This window comes from Wickerhamomyces ciferrii, contig 00071, assembly GCF_000313485.1.
Source record: "Wickerhamomyces ciferrii WGS project CAIF00000000 data, strain NRRL Y-1031 F-60-10, contig 00071, whole genome shotgun sequence".
Classification (NCBI taxonomy): Eukaryota; Fungi; Ascomycota; class Saccharomycetes; order Phaffomycetales; family Wickerhamomycetaceae; genus Hansenula; species Hansenula ciferrii.
The window spans coordinates 2,411-14,393 of record NW_011887669.1 but is presented as its reverse complement, the minus strand read 5'-3'; the positions used below and the strand labels follow the sequence as shown (position 1 = coordinate 14,393).

The following is an 11,983-nucleotide window of genomic DNA, read 5'->3' as shown; positions in this document are numbered from 1 at the left end:
ATTTAGCAGTGTGGTCTTTAGCACCAAAAATTCTGATTTTCTTTAAGTTTCCAATTTTCATTATGATTTCTATGGTATAATATCAAGTACTTAAATGGACACTGAAAGTATGACTCTATAACCAGCAGTTTTTTAGGTGTTTGTAGAATCTTATGATAGAACTGATACTGGGCTGATAATCTTAAAAGAATCAATTTTTTAAAGATTTCGGTATGACACAAAACCATGATACATCTGAACTAAAATCTGCCGCTGTACTACAATGTCCGATATTCAAAAATTACAGATTCTCTTTAGATATTTGAAATTCTACAAGTTATTAGAATTTTAGCGCTGTATATTTGATAGATTCGAATTATGACTGAATAGACTTAAAATGCGATCTTCTGAGCCGCTTCGATGATAACTAATCATTGTAAATAAATTATGATGAAGTGATAAAGTGGTATCACTTGGTAGCTCCGATCCTACAATCACTGAGAAAAATTGACAAAAGAGACAATTGCTGATATTCAAGAAACTATACTAAACAGTCAAAAGGTGATAGAGCATTATATGCTAAAGAAAGTCGATCATCATCTAGAGGTTCTGGGATCAATGTTGAAAATTTCAACTAATGGGAAAATGAGACCTTTGGTGTTATACTTCTGTGTCACCGAATTAAGTCATTATAATAATTAAAAAGAGCTACGTTTCCCGGATATTAATGAATCCTACATACTTTATTGTAAAAACATTTATATATTAATAAAATTATAGCCAGCTATATAAGTTGAAAGTTGAATAAAAGCCAGATACCATAAGGGTGAGCGTGATTATAAAAATAATGATTTTTCAGCTTGGGCGTTATATCTAAGACCAGAAACTTTAACATCTTTGATAAAAGTTTGAATTTTCTCAAATTCATCATCAGTTAAAACAACATCTGAGAAATTTTCATCAACTCTTTTAACAGAAGTAGTACTTGGGATATCAATAATTTTTGGGAATTTAATTCCATCAATTGTCTTGAAACTTTGATATCTAATCCATGCTAAAGCAATTTGTCCTGGAGTAACATCTTTTTCTTTAGCAGCTTTGACAACAAAATCAACAATTTGTTGATTCTTAACAAGGTTTTCTTCTTTAAATCTATCAAAATGTGATCTTAAATCACCTTCTGGCAAGTCAGCAGTACTGTTGATTTGGCCTGTCAATAAACCTCTTGCTAATGGAGAATATGCAACTATTGGGATACCTAATTCACCAGCTTTTGCAGCAACACCATTTTCTAAGATATCTCTTGAAAAAATTGAGTATTCAATTTCCACAGCTGCAATTGGATTATTTGAAATTTTGGAAATCTTTTCTAAAGTATTAGCATTGACTTCAGAAACTGAAAATGCCTTGATTTTACCAGCATCAACAGCATCACTTAAAGCACCAAAAGTTTCTTCTAAAGTAACTGTAGTATCAATTCTTGGAATCTCAAAGATGTCCAAGTTTGGGATATATTTAGATATATTATCAATTGCTTTATTAATATTTTCTCTATCACCTAAAACTCTCTGTTCAGCAAAACTAATGGAACCTTTAATTGAAATGATTAAATTTTCACGTTGTTCAGGATAAGTATCCAAAAAACTCTTGATATATTTCAAATTCAATTCATTAGCACCATAAAATTCACCACCATTGACAAAAGTCTTATTTGGTAAGTTCTTCTTGATTGTTGCCAAAACTGATTCATTGAAAGCTGATTGCGGATATGGATCTGGTCTCCATGTAAAACTCATAAGACCTAAACCAAACTTAACCTTGTTAAGTTCATTAATAATTTCTTGGGATGACATTGTTTCTTTCAGTTGAATAATTGTATACTATTGTGTATGCAATGAAGTGTAGAATGTATAAAACAACATCGTAATTTGAATGAGGATCTGAAGCTCTTTTATATCTGTTCATCTGATGTTTGGGATTACGGTTCACGGTAACAATGTCGAAAGTTGAACGCCCTTTAAATCCGTCGAGTAAGAAATGCCATAGTAGCGGGTAAATTAACATGGATCGGGTATATGAACATGGGAATTCTTGAGATATATGGATTTAATGGAACCATTGTTGATGAATTTGACAATAACCTGGAAGGTGAAGGCTAATGAATGAAGGGAATATACAATATAATGGATGCTCTTGTATATATAATCAGACTATATAAAATCAAAAAAGTAAATTCATATAATTTGGGATCAATCAAAAACCAGAACCAAATCTTTGAAGAAGCCATATGGAACCACTCAGATAATCCAAGGATGCGTTGGGTGCCTAATGTCACCTTCTAAAACAGCTAATTGATCCTGACGTGGTGTACACCATGTATTACAATATGATCTAACCTTCCTTGCATTCAAAATGGTTTCCCAAATCCAATGGTGTGAATAATAAGCAGCCACCATAAAGATTGTAACACCAATACAGATGAGAATTGATCTAGTAACTGTTGATAAAGCTTTCTTTATACCACCACATGAAAAACAATGAGTTGGGAAATCTGATTTGATCATCTCAGTTCTTGAGAATTCATCAAGACAGTTATAACAGTGATGTGATTCAACACCATGATCACTTTTCAACCTTTCAAACTAGGAAGTTAATGGTTTAAGTTCAACTTTGTTATAGTTGATTGATCTTTGCATCATTCTTCTTGAAGCTCTTTGTGATCGAGAAGATCCACTTGATGGTGTACTGATTTCGGAACTGTCTGGTGATACTGTTGTACTGGTACTGGAACCGTCATCAATATCCTCTTGGGTGCTGACATCAATTGAACCATAATTTTTGACTTCAATCTCTCCATCATTAGTAAAACATAAATCAACAAAACTTGAATCACCATATTTATCTTTTTTCTTAGAGACAACTTTATAACTTTGATAACCACTTGCTTTAACAAGACTTATATTTGATTCCCTGAGGTTTTCTAATGTTAGACTGACCCTTTTATATTTTGAAGATAAGCTATTACAAGGTAAATTTGAGTGAACTTTTTCAAAACTAACCAGCAAAACTTTACAACAATTGTTTGAATGATCTTCAGAGCGAAGTATTTGACCTTCATCAAGTATAATTTCAATAGGTATAGGTTGTTCCCTCATTTTAATTGGACATAAATGTTTTGTTAGCTTTGGTGCTATTTTCAAAAATTGCAAATACTGATTTTGGTGACCTGGATGGAATACGTGATCTTTAATAGTTTCATAGGTGAAATTCAATTGATCAAGATGTTGTTAAAGATTTGTAGGGGGCATATTGTTGGTATAGTAAAACTTTAATTAGACAATAACAAGCCAACTGGCAGACAAGAGATGAATAGTGATTAGAGTTTGGATAAGTTTGTTCACTATTTACAATATTCTTGTTCTGAAATTTCAACTTTTTGATGCATGGATTCTAATTGACTAGTCTGAAGTATTTAATAAAGATGATTCCTGTCATAATTCTAAGATAATGGTTTGAAAAATGTCCCTACACAAAATTAGTGAAATAACTCCATCAGAACAACAATGATTAAAGAGCTTAAATTTGATATCACTGCTCCTGAAGGATCAGCAGTGAAACTCTTTCACGGTAAAGAATACTACCAAAATGGTGCTTATATATTTTTTGAAGAGGTTCAAGCTCAAAAATCTTTGTACAACCAGTCACTATCCATGTCTAAGCTGGAGAAAAAGAAAGGTCTTACCAGAATTGAGATTCCAAACAGAGAAGAATACCCCTCCTACATAAAACGTGAGTACGAGGAAGCTACTTCTTACACAATATATTCAAATGAAGAAGATTTAAACGGAAATAAAAGTTTCGTCAAAGTATCTTATCATTACTCTGAATGTGACTGGAAGATTGAGGATTATAAGATTTTAAATGAAAGTGAAGAAAGCGAAAGCTTTGAAGATGTCAAGCCTTGTGATACCAAAGATAAATATGTTTCAAGGAAGTTTCGTCCTGTTGTTGTGATGTTTCTTTCAAAAACTCTATACTCAAACCCGAATAATTATAAGAAGGAGGGGACTGAACAATCAACTATTATCTTCAGACCAGAGTCTTAGGTATTTAAATGGATATAAGTATATGGTAAAAAATTAAATATAAAGAATTTTCAATTATCTGCAATCGTAGCTCTCCAAAAAGTTTTATAGTAAATTATATTTTCATAGTTTTAATTTTACGGGGTTTACAAAGATTATAGCATATATATGGAACAGGTTGATAACATTCTATCTTTGTGAATTAAGTCATACTACGCATCCGTCACTCAAAATGTTGTACTAGTTATAGGCTCGAATATATAACCAAAGCTCCTGGTGTATCAGATAAGCCATATATGAATCTATTGCAAACCACTACAAGAAATTGATAAGTGTTATATGGTACATTAATAGCAAGGTAATAATGAATGAAAGTTTTCAAGAAATGACCAATAAAACTTTACAACAGTTGCACGAATGATCCACAGAACGAAGTATTCGACCATCATCAAGTTCAAGTTCAATATTTATAGGTTATTGACTCATTTTGGGTTATAAAGTTCTGCATCTAATTGGTACTTAAATACTCAACATTAGCCAGTGTTCCTATTTAGCTGGTTGGAATATACGAGATCCCTATTTGCTTGTAACTACTTAAAATTTTCACAAAAGGAAATTGGATAACTTTTTCATTTGAGAATCTAGTTAAACCTCTCAAAATTTTTTCATTAAGAAGGAGGTTTTCTGTCAAAAATACACGAGGAAAAATTTGAGAAGTTAATTCTACACAACTATAGATTACTAGTGAAATAGCTCCATCGCAACAAAAATGACCAACGAAGTTAAATTTGATATCAAAGTTTCTGGAGGATCATTAGTGAAACTATTTTACGGTGCCAGTGCATACCACACGCATGGTGCTTATGTTTTTTTTGAAGAGGTTGAAGCCCCAACATCTTTGTTCAAACAGTTATTATCTATGTCAAACTTGGAGAACGAGAAAAATCTTACTAGAATTGAGGTTCCAAAAAAAAAAGTAGACAATAACCACAGAAACTTCAGCAATGAAGAAGTTGTAGCTTACACAATCTATTCAAATGAAGAAGATTTAAACGGAAATAAAAGTTTTGTCCAAATATCTTATAATTACTCTAAAAATGACTGGAGTATTGAGGATTATAAGCTTCTGAATGAAAGTGGTGATACTGAAGGTTTTGAAGATGTTAAAGCTTATGATAATAGGGAGAAATATGTTTCAAAAAAGTTTCGTCCTGTTGTTGTGGTGTTCAGTTCAAAAGCTTCATACATTACAGCACAAAATGGCTCAAAGATCTGTGGAAAAGAACAATCAACTAATATTTTCAGACCGGAATCATAGGTGATATATATGGATATTATCGTTAATGAAAAATAGAGCCGTCCTTTAATAATCGATATGTGTATATTGAATTATTGGACTATAGTTAATCAAGATTATAATTTTTATTTTACAGCTTGATATATTTGATGTAGATAACATCCAAACGTTGTGAGCTGAGTATAGGTATCACATGCATCATGTACTCATGATATACATATAAGAGTATATTGTTGACAGGATGCGCTGTTTGTCTATGCAGCATGTCGTGTACTAGCTATAAGCTTGAATATATAACTGAATCTCCTGATATATCAAATAAGCCATTTAATATGAATCTAATACTGCAAACCACTAAAGAGTAAATTGATCCGTACTGTTATATTGCAGATTAATAGCAATATAAATTAAATAAGCTTACAGATCCATAAAATGTGGATAAGAGGGTGGCTTCTACCTGATCTTGTATTAATTGATGTGATCATACTGATATTTTGAGCTCTAATATTATTATCCATGTGCTATGAATATTCACAACGTCGACGCGGAAATAATTCCTATTCGCGGTTATAGCCATAATATGTGATCAATTTCAAAGCATTTATAAGGTCTTGTCCCATTCTTTGAAATTCACTTGAACGTATAATAGCTTCTGATTTTTCTTGTTTCTGTCTCTTGTTCCTTGTACGTCTAATGCTTTTTAAGTTCCGTTCACAGCTATTCGTTGTTATAGTACCGTATACGGCGTACGCTCCTTGTTTTGTGATTTCACAATCAATTCATACCTGCATAATCTTATCAAAGCTATGCACGATAATGCAATGTATGGCGAATTCGGAAATGAAAGGAATCAAATACCTACCATACATGATACTACCCCTATATTTACAATAAACGTAGCTTGTCTGGATTCTTTTTAGGACAAGACACATATCAATAATAGTATTAATTAGACAAGCCTTCCAAATGAGCTTTAGCTTGAACGTTAATTTGATCATTTGTTGCCGCTTGTGAAGCTCTATAATGATTCAATTGTTATATTGTTATGGATACGTAACGTAGCGTAGCTGTTATACTAGCCAACGAGGCTGACAGATATAAATATTATATATAAGAAGCAAATTTCTTCTAAAAGTTTCAGGTTCCTATATGAATCAAAGTTGTCTTTAACTGCTGAGATTTTTGTCACACTGGTAACAGATTGAATCAGATCACTATATAATCATGAGCTCTTAAAATTCAAACATCAATGATCAAACCATGGCTGAGATAATTCTCGCACCAGGGAAGACATTAAAAATCCAAGTTGCTGATGAAAGCGAAAATGTTTCATTTGTTAATTTCAAAAAAGTTGAAGAGGTTCCTGATTTTTCAAGTGCAAAACAATACTCTGAGTCTTTATCCACAAAGAATTCATCACTTTCTGCTGATGTCAATATATTTTTTGCTAAAGCAGGGGAAATTTATAAAGTTGTATCAAGAGAAGCTGATTCTCGAGGATTTCATAGCTATGCTAAGATTAGAATCTTGAATGAAGGAGACATGAAGGTGTTAGAACATAGAATGATTCAATTACGGAATGGAATGCCTTCAAATACTGATGATGGTGATGACACTGCTTCAACTTGCTCAACTTTGTCACAGATGGATTTGAAAACCGATTACAATAAAGATTTTGGTCCTTTGGTTGTGATGTGTCTCAAGAAATCAGAGACGTTTAAAATTAATAGTTATGGATACTACTGTGAATTCAAATGTTGCTATGAACAACGTTACGGACATTACAAATCTGGAGAAACCACAACATACTATAAAAAAGACGGTAATTGTCAATTTTGTGGGAAAAAACTGAAATCACAGCAAATTGACACTTCTGAGAGTTACCGTACAGTTACTACAGAATCCAATGTTATCTACAGACCATTCAATTAGGGTCTTAATCCCATAGTTTCCAGTGTATATAACTTGATACATGTTTGACGCTTTTTTTATATGTTCCGTACTAAAAATATGGATTGTAACTCATATGAAGTGTCTTTTAGTCTTACCTTCATGGAGTATATTAGGATCAGTATTGAAGGTTAAGTATGTTCCATATATTGTATAAAGGCGACCAGGCGACTATGGAGTTTGAATATCACGATGGCCATAATAGATAATACTAATTTGTGCTAGGTCAAGCTAGAATGAAAATCCTAGATAAAGCTGATAAAGCTTGAAGGGAACTTCAGCTAGTTTCACAGAAAGGAAACTTTCACTCCACAACAAAACAACATTTTTTCAACTGTATTGATTGCATCTTCAAAGGAGAAATTCAATTCATAACAATTAAATTACACCAGACGCTTGTACCTTGTCTTCGGTTTGCAGTGTGTGAAAGTTAAAACTTAAAAGGTAAACTCCTTTATATAGAATGATCAGAGTATAGACAAGACCCCTATATTTTTCAATTATATATATAAATAAGCTATTCCCATCATTTTGAATTTGCACCTTTCCACTTTATATTAGATAATTCCAGTCTTACCATATAACTATCATGAGTCAACCAAAAGACATTAAAGAACCTATTGAATTCTTAGTCCCGCCTGGAAAAACATTAAGAATCCAAACCAGTGAGCCAGTGAAAGATGCTGTATTCATTAGTTTCAAAAACACTTGTAATGATCCTGATTTCTCGAATACAAAGGATTATTTGATGAGCTTATCAAGGAGAACTGCCTATGATCATCATGATATCAATTTATGGACAACTGGTGAAGATCAAATTTATAAAGTGGTTTCAAAAGAATCAAATGAGAAGGGTATTCATAGTTTTATAAAAGTAAAGGCTTTAAAAGATGGTAAAGTAGAAGTTTTGGGTCATAGATTGATTAAGTTGAGAGAGAATTACGTGTCCAAAGAGGGCGTCGATGGCTCGAATGATACTGATGAAACAAATTCTGGGTTTTCAACTGATACTGGTGATGAAACTGATTCAACTTGCTCAACATTATCTCATGTGAATCTTAACCATGACAATGAAAATAATTTTGGTCCAGTGGCTATTATTTGTATCAAAGAAATTGTGAAGCTTTCTATTATTGAAAATAAATACTATTGTGGATAAAAGTGTTGGAATAAATATGGGAATACCACAATTGATAGAGCACCCTTTTACACATTCAATAATGACGGACGTTGTTTACATTGTCTTTCAACTTTGCAATGTTATTCACATATTAATGATAATATTTCTCCATCAGATCAAAGAGTATTAAGTGTGTCAGGTTATAGTTATTCCAATGTTATATACAGACCATTCAACTAGTTATGAAGTACACATACATGTTATAATCATATAATACATATTAAATAAACCTCTATAGCCATATAAATAAATAAGTCCTGAAGCTGTTTTCACAATTCCTTTGGATATTCTTGAGTAGTTAACTTAGCCATATATTCACCCTTAGATCCACCAACTTCATTAATATGAGCATCAATAACACCTTTTGTATCAATAGGAGCTTTATTTTGATTAAATTTAAATTTCCCTTCTAATTCATCAATAACAATCTCTAACCCAACAATATTCTTAATCATAGTATCAAGATAGTTTTCTGGAGCTTGATCAACTTTCCATTTTGGTTTAAATTCAGAACCTTCAGGTCTTTTACCTTCTTCTTGATCTGTAATTTCATTAAGTAATTGTAATAACCATTCTTTATCTTCAATGATTTGAGGAATACCATATGCATTAACAGCACCAAAATCCCAAGTTGGTACAAATTTATGAGTTTTCTCTTTTGTTGGATACCAAGATGGTGATATATAACTATCTGTACTTCTGAAACTTACAAGACAATTATGATTTGCATTTTGTAATAATGGGACTAATTCATTTCCACGAGCTAAATGGGCTTTCAATACATTTTGACCATTGTAATTTTTGGTTAAAAAGAATGGAATATGTGATATTGAATAGTTTGGTGTACCAAAAAAACTCTTTTCAACAAATATTAAAGCAGCTAATGGGAATTCTTTAATCAATTGAAGTTGTTTATCTTCATCATCAACTTTGAACTGATTTGGAATGTACATAGTGGTTAATAAATTATAGTCCAATGTGACGATTAATATAAAAGTCACTAATACTGATTGTCTAGACGTGTAATACTGGCTGTCTTTCCTTTATATAAGACTGAGCTGAGTTATCTTTTTATCGTTGATGTCGCTTAATTATCAATTGTGGGACCCAATCAAACTTTCCAGATTAGTCACAATGCGCTGAGATGACTCTGATGATGACTCTTTCAAAGAGTACTCTCGTACTCTCCCTCTAAAATCACAGAATAACGTAGATCCATTGTGGAACAAACTATGATGCTCTATATTACAATTTAAAATCAAAGATAAGCATTTTAAAAGATATATTCACCTGATAAATCTCAGATTATCTCCCGCTTATTGTGTATCTATACTTCCGACCATCAGTATCACATGATTTTATCTGCTAGAATTACCCAATACGGTAATTCCACCACCGAATCTCAATTCTCCATACAAATAAAGTTTTGTTGATTTTGATTTTGTTGATTTGATCTAGAACCAGAAATTGAAAACTAAATTTAAAGGAGATCAAAATTCAGCGGCTATTTTTCAAACTTTAACAAACAAAATGATAAGCTCGCCCCTTGATTTCAGATAAAAGGAGAAGGGATCCCTCTTTCCCACCATTTCATTGCCAACAACTCTTTCTCCTTTCTCTATTGTGTTTTATTTGGTTACAACATAGTAATTGAGTTATACAATTACTACGTGGATTAAACATGGCACAAGAATACTATCATTCCTCTGGCTTAACTACTCCTTCAGAAACTGATTTATCTGAAGATGAATTCACCACGTCAAGCTCTGAAAATGAAACTGGCTCTGAATTGAGTTCTGGTGGGTTAACTAGAACTAATACCTTGGACTCGTTTGAAGATATTAGTACAAGTGTTGTTGATGTTGCTATGAATCGTTTGACAAATTTACTGGGTAGAACTTCAATTGGTGAACCTAGAATATTAGATGCTAATTCTACTGCTGATGCTGCTAATACTGCAACCCCGGTCTTAAAATTTACACTAGAAGAAGCTAGAGCCATCTTGAGAAAAGAAGTTGCGGAATCCAAGAAAGAAGGTGTTTATAAACGTATGAATGATGTATTATCATCAAATTCCACCATGATTAATTCTGATCGAAAAGGGTTTGGGTTTAAATTTTTATCGTTATGTATTACTGCAGCTTTTGGAGGTCGTCGTGGTGTTGATCGATATGATCGTGATTTAACTTCATTGAATTTGAAATCCGTTATTCCTAAATTATCAAATTGTTTTAATGGTCATCGTGAATTAAACATAACAATGATGTGTTATATTGGTCATATCATCTTGTATTATTGGGATAATGAAGATGTTCGTACCGCTCTGATTAATAGATTTGGTCCATTGGATAGAGTTGTTGGTTCAAAAGCTAATATTCGCAATGAAATTGGTGCAAAAAGTCTTTGGTCTTCAAAAGTTACACCTGTTCATTCATTTACTAAGAAGAGAATTATTGGTGAAATTGAAGAAAAACTGTTATTGGATGAAAAAGAATTTGAATCAATAATGTTGAAGATTGGTATTGATTTGACTTAGAGGTTTTGATTTTTGTTTATTGTTTTTTATGGTTGGTTGGTTGGAGAGATGGTTATGGATGGGATAAAGAACAAGTTTTATATTAATCTTGTTCTTTTTTTTGGTTTATTTTTATACTGTTTGGGGGAAAATGGCGTTACTGAGTTTTGAATTTTATTCTGTTTATTGATATTCCCATTCTTAATTTCAAGAATGCATAATATAATATGATTATATTATTTACAATGATTTCTACAATCATTGTCCAATGGATATTTCATCCATTTTATATAACTTTCAAGGTTATATAAGGGTTTTAGAGTACTGAAACCTTGATATAGTTGATCGCAACTATATTTCAAGCTTTGTTGTATTAGTTCTACAAAGCTTTTTTAATCATCAGTTTATAAAAAATGATGATTTTGATGTGTGAGGAATTCATGGAAACTATCCCTAATCTGATATTGTTATATTACAGTGGATGAATTTGTTTTTGATGAAGAAGATCCTTTACGTCACGGATGGACTATTTTAGAAGTCTAAGGAGATATAAGTTCACGTGAAGCGTCAAGAAAGATGAACACTGAATTAGAAAAGATGAACCTCGGTAATTATATAATCAAGGATACTAAAGGTTTTACTATTAAGATATGAAGTTACTGGAAATATTGAGGAGAAATAAAGGTGTTATGATGTTGATCTTAGCTATAGTATTATTGTGACTAATGTTATAAGGAGGACGTCATGCAGATTTGGAAGATTATGGTCATTTATGTGAGAACGTGAATAGATCTAAGCCACTCTTTGGAAAACTATATAAAAACTATCCATTATTTGAGTATATATCCATTCATTTAATATATTATTCCCTATTTGTTGTACTAAATGTACTAACAAAGTAACAATCTTTAATTGCTCCAATGAACTACTTGATCCAAGGTTTAGATGTCTCATGAAATATCCTACTATAGCTATAA

At 32.0% G+C, this 11,983-nt stretch overlaps 8 protein-coding genes across 8 annotated transcripts; 5 read left to right on the top strand and 3 right to left on the bottom strand.

The window, feature by feature from the left end:
• Nucleotides 1-815: 815 nt before the first annotated feature.
• On the bottom strand, nucleotides 816-1,832 carry BN7_2776 (pyridoxine 4-dehydrogenase; the record flags this gene model as incomplete). The annotated part of the gene is made up of 1 exon (XM_011276619.1): nucleotides 816-1,832. The coding sequence occupies one exon, from the start codon at nucleotides 1,830-1,832 to the stop codon at nucleotides 816-818; it is 1,017 nt and encodes a 338-aa protein (XP_011274921.1).
• Nucleotides 1,833-2,621: 789 nt separating this feature from the next.
• Nucleotides 2,622-3,134, bottom strand: BN7_2775 (uncharacterized protein; the record flags this gene model as incomplete). Its single annotated transcript, XM_011276618.1, has 1 exon — nucleotides 2,622-3,134. One exon carries the CDS (start codon nucleotides 3,132-3,134, stop codon nucleotides 2,622-2,624), a length of 513 nt encoding a protein of 170 aa, XP_011274920.1.
• A 408-nt stretch (nucleotides 3,135-3,542) lies between these two features.
• On the top strand, nucleotides 3,543-4,085 carry BN7_2774 (uncharacterized protein; the record flags this gene model as incomplete). Its single annotated transcript, XM_011276617.1, has 1 exon — nucleotides 3,543-4,085. One exon carries the CDS (start codon nucleotides 3,543-3,545, stop codon nucleotides 4,083-4,085), a length of 543 nt encoding a protein of 180 aa, XP_011274919.1.
• A 748-nt stretch (nucleotides 4,086-4,833) lies between these two features.
• BN7_2773 (uncharacterized protein) lies at nucleotides 4,834-5,382 on the top strand (the record flags this gene model as incomplete). Its single annotated transcript, XM_011276616.1, has 1 exon — nucleotides 4,834-5,382. The coding sequence occupies one exon, from the start codon at nucleotides 4,834-4,836 to the stop codon at nucleotides 5,380-5,382; it is 549 nt and encodes a 182-aa protein (XP_011274918.1).
• Nucleotides 5,383-6,621: 1,239 nt separating this feature from the next.
• BN7_2772 (uncharacterized protein) lies at nucleotides 6,622-7,293 on the top strand (the record flags this gene model as incomplete). The annotated part of the gene is made up of 1 exon (XM_011276615.1): nucleotides 6,622-7,293. The coding sequence occupies one exon, from the start codon at nucleotides 6,622-6,624 to the stop codon at nucleotides 7,291-7,293; it is 672 nt and encodes a 223-aa protein (XP_011274917.1).
• Nucleotides 7,294-7,900: 607 nt separating this feature from the next.
• On the top strand, nucleotides 7,901-8,470 carry BN7_2771 (uncharacterized protein; the record flags this gene model as incomplete). Its single annotated transcript, XM_011276614.1, has 1 exon — nucleotides 7,901-8,470. One exon carries the CDS (start codon nucleotides 7,901-7,903, stop codon nucleotides 8,468-8,470), a length of 570 nt encoding a protein of 189 aa, XP_011274916.1.
• A 290-nt stretch (nucleotides 8,471-8,760) lies between these two features.
• PAI2 (uncharacterized protein) lies at nucleotides 8,761-9,444 on the bottom strand (the record flags this gene model as incomplete). The annotated part of the gene is made up of 1 exon (XM_011276613.1): nucleotides 8,761-9,444. The coding sequence occupies one exon, from the start codon at nucleotides 9,442-9,444 to the stop codon at nucleotides 8,761-8,763; it is 684 nt and encodes a 227-aa protein (XP_011274915.1).
• A 728-nt stretch (nucleotides 9,445-10,172) lies between these two features.
• BN7_2769 (uncharacterized protein) lies at nucleotides 10,173-11,027 on the top strand (the record flags this gene model as incomplete). The annotated part of the gene is made up of 1 exon (XM_011276612.1): nucleotides 10,173-11,027. The coding sequence occupies one exon, from the start codon at nucleotides 10,173-10,175 to the stop codon at nucleotides 11,025-11,027; it is 855 nt and encodes a 284-aa protein (XP_011274914.1).
• Between the last annotated feature and the right edge of the window lie 956 nt (nucleotides 11,028-11,983).